Source organism: Caretta caretta, chromosome 18 (assembly GCF_965140235.1).
Source record: "Caretta caretta isolate rCarCar2 chromosome 18, rCarCar1.hap1, whole genome shotgun sequence".
NCBI lineage: Eukaryota > Metazoa > Chordata > Testudines > Cheloniidae > Caretta > Caretta caretta.
This window is the reverse complement of record NC_134223.1, coordinates 16,248,305-16,256,249: the sequence shown is the minus strand read 5'-3', so window position 1 is coordinate 16,256,249 and position 7,945 is coordinate 16,248,305. Positions and strand designations below refer to the sequence as shown.

Below are 7,945 nucleotides of genomic sequence, written 5' to 3'. Positions count from 1 at the left end.
AGCACTGCTATCTCCCACTGGCAAAGCCAGTCACAAATATCAATTACTGCGCAAGCTGTTTGCATCAAGTTACCTGGAGCAGCTTTGACTGGAGTTCCTTGTAGAGCATGGTAAGAGATTTTCAAAGTCTTTCCCTTCACATTTATTTTTGTAATATTAAAAAGAACATTTGGATGACAGCACTTTGCTTTTTCAACATACATAAGAACATCACAGGAAGATGCTCCTCTTAACAGCATTTTAATTCACTCAGCTGCTTGTGAACAAAATGATTCAATTATCTTGTTGCTTCTGCATTGAACATAGGGTCAGCTGTCAACTTTAACAGTACAGAACACTGATAGGGGGTTAGAACTTAAAAGTAAGCCCAAGGGATTAAAACAAGCATGATATTTAAGTAGTTAACCACATATGCATACACTGCTGTGAACAATAGCTGAGGAGGGATTTGGATGATTAATTAAGGGTCTCTTATTGAGAGGAAGAACATCCCTCAGGTAGAAAGCACTTTCTAACTTTCACAATGTTCAGCAAATAATGGGACAACAGGGAGGTGCTTGGTTATTCCCATTTTACAGATGGGCAGAGCTTCAATCATGAGCCAATGTCCTGCAAAGCAACTGGTATTAGAACTAGCCCTCTGCGTCCCAGTCCACCTCGATAGCAGTTAAAATAAAGGATACCTAAGAAAGTTGAGAGAAGGCTGCAGATGATGGAATGACTCAGTCAAGTATTCGGTATACCAAACCATACTGGTGCAGGTCCATTGGTTCGGATAATTTGTCAAATATTTCATACAATGTCACCACTTTCCAAACAAAGGATTTTTTTTGGTACTGCTTAGTAAGTAACATTGAAGTAGAAATATTGCCTGACACCCTTTAGCAGATGTGCCTGTGTTGTGTATAAATAGGACTTCAGTTTTTAGAGCTGAGGGGGGAAAAACTTCTTGTCTGCTGAGCCCACCCTTGCCAATTAACAGACTTCTGGAGGGGGGTAGCGGCTGTAACAGACTCTGGTCTCCTAGGAAGTGGACTGACACCACCAACAAATTCAATTCATAATCCCTGCCCTAAAGAGTATGCGTATACAGCACCTGAATACTACTCCTCAGAGTTCAGGTGGATAACTTACTGACCTTGTTTTAAAAAGACAGTTCATTCAATTGCTGTGTTGGTGGTCTCACTGCTGGCTTGCTTTTACAAGGATAGTCATTGAATTTTCTGTCACAGATGGTGTAAACCTTGGATCTGGATCTGAACTTGAGGCCAAGCCGCCATGGCTTGCTGGAAGATGTGAAGTAGTACAGGATGGGGTTCAGGCAGCAGTTGAAACTGACCAGGGCCAAAGTGACCCGGCGCATTTTGTAAATTAAGTTAGTAAACAGGCAGCTTTGGATGAGCTGGACCCTCATCAGGAAGTGGAGTAGGTGAGTGACATGATACGGAAGGAAGCATAGGATGCAGATGAGCAGGATGAGGTAAATGGTCCTCAAGGCCTTCTTCTTGTGAATGCTGTGTCTGGTGTGGTTGATCCGCTTGGCGATGAGAGGGTAGCTGATGAGGATGATGGCAAACGGGATGACAAAGCCGAACAGCAAGGCACAGACATTGTAGGGCAACATGCGATGGGTCCAGCTGGTCAGCGAGAAGTTCTCAAAGCAGGCAGTCTTGTTCCCTGTGCCCTTGTTGTGAAGGGGCCCCCCAAGGATAAGCGGGATCGTGATGCTTACAGCAGTGAGCCAAAAGCTGGTGACCACTGTCATGTAGTGGGTGACTTTAATCCGGATGTAGGTGAAGGGGTGCAGCACGGCAATGTAACGATCCATGCAAATGCAGGTGAAGAAGGCAATGCTGAGGTAGATGTTGATGTAGTACAAGGTCCCGGTGATCCTACAAGCCATGTCTCCAAAGATCCAATTGTTCTGGTTCAGGTGGTAATGGATTTTAAAGGGCAGTATACACACGAACAAGGTATCTGCTACAGCCAGGTTGATGAGGTAGATGGAGTGCGAGGTGTGCTTAACATTGCAGGTCAAAAGGTAGAGAGCTAAGATGTTTTCTAGCAGTCCCAGTACAAAGACAATGCTGTAGATGACAGTGAAGAGATGGTACTGGAAGTCTGCTTCAACTAGTGTTGCATTAGAATGTCCCCTGGTCAAGGTACACGAAGTGTTTTCCATGCTTTCTGCTGCAGGGATACCCTAGATCAGTCTCTTCGTTCCAAAGATGAGCAAGTCCAAAGCTCCAGGAGCTCTCTGTGAGAACTCAAGTTGTTACATCACCCAGTTCTGGTTAAAAATGTAACTAAAGCTTCTACGCTCAGTAAGCCTAATAAGATAAAAATAAGCATTAGTGTGGTTGGGAAAGACCTTTCTGTCAAGTTACAATCAAAAACATCCCCTAAAACAGGAGACTGGCTGAGATTAAGTAGCCGCAGCCCCCAACTCATTTACATTTAACAGGCAGCTGGAGGAGACCAGTTACAGGAGCAAGCCAAGCCCCAGTTCTCTGAGATTAGGCATCCAAATTTAGGAGTGGTTGTGTGAGTTTGAACATTGAACTGCGCCTAGCAGACCTGACTTCTGTTTCAGGCAAGTCATTTCATCTCTCTATGCCTGTTGCCCCTCCTACCCTTTGTCTTAGACTGCAAGCTCTTCAGGGCAGGGGCTGTTTCTTGTGATGTATCTGTACGAAGCCAAGCACACATGGGCTTGGATGTCAGCTGGGGCCTGTAGCTAATACAAATAACCTCTTGAAACAATTGGGATACCACCTTGCCATGCAGTGTTTGTAAAGTGCTTTGAGATCCTCTAGTGGGAGGCCCTAGTAAAGTAGATACTACTATTCATTATACATTAAAGGGGTACAGTCAGTCCCCTCACTTGTCCTGTTGTTACAAGAAGCACCAAAGATTGTTATAACAGATTAGAGAGGTGGGGGGAAATAGTTTCACTTTGTGTAATCAGACTTGCTGTTCACCCTGTCATGCTAATCTGTTGGTGTGGGTCTTTCAGATAACAGAGTGGGGGAAAGGGAAATAACTGCAAAACCACACTGTGGCAGAACATTTCACCAGAGCAGGATCTAAACAGCCAGTGACAACTCTATGATTTGACCCTGTCCCTGACAAGAAAAAAGGACAACCAAGAAATTGCAGCAGGCCTAAAACAAATGTACTGATTCATGCACACAGACAAGGAGGTTGCAATGGTCTTGGAGCTATCTTAAATTTAATTCTCCATCTGAGGAGCAGCCAGGGTGATGTGTGAGTGGAGAGGATACTAGTAAATGAAGTGAGCAGTGGGGTTTTGAATAGGTTGTAGACTTTGTCTAAAGGAAATAGGAGGAAAGAGAGAGTAATTTTACAGCCCACTAACTGAATGACGGACAGAGCAGACTGAGTAAGAGTAAGTCCGTAAGAAGCAGAGGTAGCATCATGCTGGAAAATATAAGTTTTTTTCCCCATAAGTGTCATTTTTAGATATTTAACTGACAACACCAACCCACTCAAGTTAAAGGAAAATCTCAAAAACTCTCACTTCTCAAGCAGTCTGGGGGTGAGAAATGACTAGCCGAGGCACAAAATCTACATGCCCAGCATTACCACAATGAAAACGGTGACTAATATTCTAGTTGTCTGCTGTGAGTACAATCTTGCACAGCTGTGCTAAAGCCACCATCTAAGTAGACATCAGAAACCAGATCTGCCCCACTGAAAGAGGACATTGAGAAGTCATTAAGTTCAGAACTGGTAAGATGAGTAACTCGGTTTAGATGTTCCACTCCCTTAAAGTGAACCTGCTTTGGATTAATTATAGCAAAATGAGGATCAGAGAGGGAAGAAATAACACTGAAGACATTCCATCATCAGCTCTTTACGAAACAAACAATTTAGCATCACAATACACATTGGAAGTAAATAAATCAAAGTGTCTTCATTATACACAAGCAGGTAGAGGTAGCAGCGAAACTCTCCCCCTGTCAGTTCCCCAGGTACAGTCAACTTCTCCCTATTGTAAATAAACTAAATTGTTTACTGATGGTTCTATTACCCTACAGCCCCCATTCTGCTAGAAAATCAGCTTGCAGGACCAGCGCCTACATCTCTTTAAAAACCCCCATTCTTTCTGCCCTATTTATCAGCACCCATTTTACTACTTGCATTTCAGCTTGGATAATGAAAATCACCATTGTGAGTTTCACTTGCCAAGCTCTCCCTGGTGCAAAAGTTCTGATTTGCAAACCTGGTAGTGAAGAGGAAAAGGTCTGTTGGATTGGAAAAGAAGTTTCCATTGTTAGTAATGTAAACATTTCTGCTAGTCACAGGATAAACCCTCGTTTTTACAAAATTCAAATTTCAGGTCAAACTGTGATTTGACAGCATCCCTTTTAAAGCACCAGAAATGCATTCCCAATGTCAGGGTGCAATGTCCAATGCAGATTACATCCAAGTAGAAGGATGTAACAGCATAACAAGATATTTAAAGCAATAAATAAATAAAAAATTAGCATATAAGATGGTAGGTTATTTTCAAACATTTACCATGGGTGTTGCAAAACTGACTCAGCCTGATAATTTGGAGAGGGGCTTTCCAGCTTGTATTAAGATGTTGGCATTCCTTTAAAAAAATCCAGGCGCTAAACCAAGGATCATGCTGATTAGATGTTTTTACATTAGAAGTGCTTGTATAAGGCACTAGCTTCTGAACATGGAACTGACCAACTAACACCAGATCCTCTAGCTAGTTAAGTTGGGTCGTTCAGCTATTGGACAGACAGATGATGAGAGGGTTTTAGTTTTACCCAAGTTGAGAAACAAGATGGCAGCTGTGGGGGTGGGGGGTTGGTAAAAACATCTGTAGAGAGGCTGTAATTTTAGAGCCTGCACTTGTGGCCGGATTGATGGACAGCCAGAGAGCCTGGCCTGCCAATTGCCCTCGTCTTGCACCATGCGGCGTCTCATGACAAATCAAGAAAGGGAAGTGAAAGAAACAAAAACTCACCCACCATCCCCAGGCCATTTTATCTCACGTGAAAAATGCAACGAACACACTGGATCCTGTGAAGACTCTTCACAAAGCAGAGGCTTGACGCTGAGCTCTCCTGTCTGAAGTGAAGCACCAGAATAAAGTCACATTGCAAAGCATACAGCAAAACCCTCCCACCTTGCTCTGCAGAGAGAAACCACAGGAAGTGCAGAGGCAGGCCAAGAGTTCCAGTTCATACTCTGAATCGGCTGGTAGGTGAACAGAACGTTGCCCAGCATGTGTCACGCGAAACTACAATGAGATGAGTTTCAGTTTTGCCAGCTCGTGAAAGGCAGTCTTTCCGTGCACCAGCTCGTGAAAGGCACAGTCCCATGTTAGTTCACAACTGCGACAGGCACCTGAGCTACTACACAGCCCTAGGTCTCTCCTTAGCAGAGAATGCGAATGCTTCCAAACCACGGGCTAGTACTTGACTTTAGCCTGAGCCTAAATCAGATTCATTCCACTTGTGATTTTTTCTGTATTTTAACCAATGCTTTTCTTGGTAAGGAGAAATGGCAATGATGTGGGAAGGTTTAGGCCACTGGTCAACTCCTTTCCAGGGAAACAGTTGCCTAAATTTGATCTATAGCATCAGATTTCCTGTGTGACTGTATCTATGTGGAGCTCAGATACCCAGGTGAGTCCAAAGCAACATGACAGCTGGTCCCTTAACTGTTCTGCAATATGTCCAGTCTCTAGGATAATGACAGGGTGAGCCCAAAGCTATACAAGCAGATGCAGTCAGCACCACCCCTACTGAGACCCCAATGTTAACCTTTCCGACTGTGTGGCATTTTCCGGGGCTCCTTGGAATTGGCAGTGGCTGTTACTGTTAGTGCTAAGAATGCAGCTCCCAACTCACCCGTGTGTAACTGGGATTAGAAAATGAGTAGGAACCAACCCGCTAGGCATGAAGGGAGAGAATAAAGTGGAAAATTCTTACCTCTCCTTCAGCGGGTGGAAGAAGTGGTTCCACTGATAAACCGTAAGGGGATGAAATACTTCATTTTGCCATCACAAACTCACAACCCTGCTGTCAAAGAGTTAATGCACATTGTACAGTCTTGCAACTAAGTATTAAATGGGATTTTTCATTTGGCTGAATAGGTTACTGGGTATCTAGTATCCCCCCAGTAACAAAAAGCCCCCTCTTACCTTGAGGAGCAGACTATAGGGCTCTGTACACCAGCTCTGCAGCCAAGGAGATAGCTTATCACAGGGTCTTAGAGTTCAGTCTCATTTCCTGTATATCACAAGCCACCACCACCACCCAGCAACCAAAAGGAAACCAAATATTACAGCCCTCGGGAACCTAGACTTTGTGCCACAGGCAGAGAACGGGAGGGACTAAGATGCACCGATGCCCAGAGTCGCTGCAAATGTCGGGGAAATGAGTAAGTGAGATAGACCCTGATAATCTTGGCAGGTCACCTGCATCCACACACTGCAGAGGAAGGTGGGGGGAAAAACCACCCCCCCCCCCCCCCCCCCCCAGTCACTGACAATTGACTCTCTGGCCAGTTGCACCGGTCCTTCTCAATAACTGCAACACCGGCACATAAGGAGGAAGGGCTAATAAATAAAGTTGACATTAGGCACTTTCTTTGTGCACTAAGGATGATTTTTGCAGCAGGACCCGGCCACGCCCTAGTGTTTCACTGAGCGATACGTTTGCTTTCGTTTGGGAATAACCATAAGACACCACAAAGCTTTAAAAGAGAGAAAGCAAAAGGCAGAACAAGATGATGTTATGTAAGAATAACTCTTGTTTCAGTCTCTCTGCCAAAAACTTTTGCCACCAAAATGAACTGTTGCATAATATGCGCAGCAAAACAGGCCAGCCTCCAGCACACCTCGGTCTGACTTTTAGCTCTCAGTGAAGTCAATGCTCAACTGCCTGCGGCATGGGCCTTTGCAAACAGAGTCCCACTCAAGGACGGCTGGTGTTTTGGTGCCATTCACAAGCCAGGCCAATGAACACACAATATGATGCTGATTGTATCAGACCTAGTCATAAAATAGGCTAAACTTAAGGTTTAAGTGTCACAAAAAATGATCCTGATTAAAAAAAAAAAAAAAAAAAAAGGGCACCCGTGTGTTCTCCATCCCGACATGCTCCTGTGTTGATTCACGTGTGCTTTGTGCACTGATAAGAGCAGAAAACAATCCGCAGCACCAGCTCGCATGCTGAAGTGATCCAAGAGCAAGCTGGATTCTGATTTGCCTCTTGTATCATCATCAAACTCAGCTTCCAATGCAGTTTTGTCAGCCAGGCAGCTGACAGCAGGAGCTCCCAGCTGCTAGTCCACAGCCCTTGGCAGCTGGGCTGCCCCGCTGTCGGCCCCGGGCGGCTGGGTCTCCCACTGTCACCACTGCGCATTAATAACTGTAATACACTTGCAGCAAAATGTCAGATTATCAAAAAAATTTGCGAGCATAACATAATACTTGTTCTAGCAAACTTTTCTTAAACAGGTCTTCTCTGGCTTTTCCAAATGACCACAATTAATTACACTTCCGCAATTTTCCATGTCTTGTCTGCAGCTCAGCTGCGCTTATTTGACAATCATCCCGCGATTCAAGTTGGGCCTTCATGATCCATACATAAACGACTGTGTCTCCTGCTGGTCTGCAAGAGGACAGGGATTACTAAGAATAGGGGTAGAGAGGAGACAAAGGTTTGCCTACTGGTCTGACCCCATTCTGTCTGTGCCTTGGGGAAGTGACGCCCCTCCACACACACAGGTCCCTTCCCTGTATGTTGGAGGAGGCAGGAGGCGAGGGGAAGACAGTATGTGAGTGCGTAGCCAGTGGAATGACCCAAGTAGCCTAGAACTGGCTGTCCGTCGCCCAGAGTTACCAATCCTTCCACCCGGGCAGCCTCTAGGCATGTGGACAAATGACGTGGAGATG

At 44.9% G+C, this 7,945-nt stretch overlaps 1 protein-coding gene across 8 annotated transcripts; it reads right to left on the bottom strand.

Moving 5' to 3' along the window:
• Positions 1-118: 118 nt before the first annotated feature.
• LOC125624219 (lysophosphatidic acid receptor 6) lies at positions 119-7,798 on the bottom strand. Of its 8 annotated transcripts, none has more exons than XM_048824643.2 (3): positions 7,124-7,798; positions 5,006-6,065; positions 119-2,330 (listed from the first exon to the last, which is right to left on the bottom strand). In XM_048824643.2, the coding sequence occupies exon 3, from the start codon at positions 2,180-2,182 to the stop codon at positions 1,145-1,147; it is 1,038 nt and encodes a 345-aa protein (XP_048680600.1). In that variant the 5' UTR covers positions 2,183-2,330; positions 5,006-6,065; positions 7,124-7,798; the 3' UTR covers positions 119-1,144. The 8 variants fall into 8 exon arrangements, with proteins under 8 accessions (XP_048680600.1, XP_048680599.1, XP_048680603.1 ...); XM_048824642.2 differs by having other exon boundaries at positions 5,006-6,062; XM_048824646.2 differs by having other exon boundaries at positions 5,006-5,109.
• Positions 7,799-7,945: the final 147 nt, after the last annotated feature.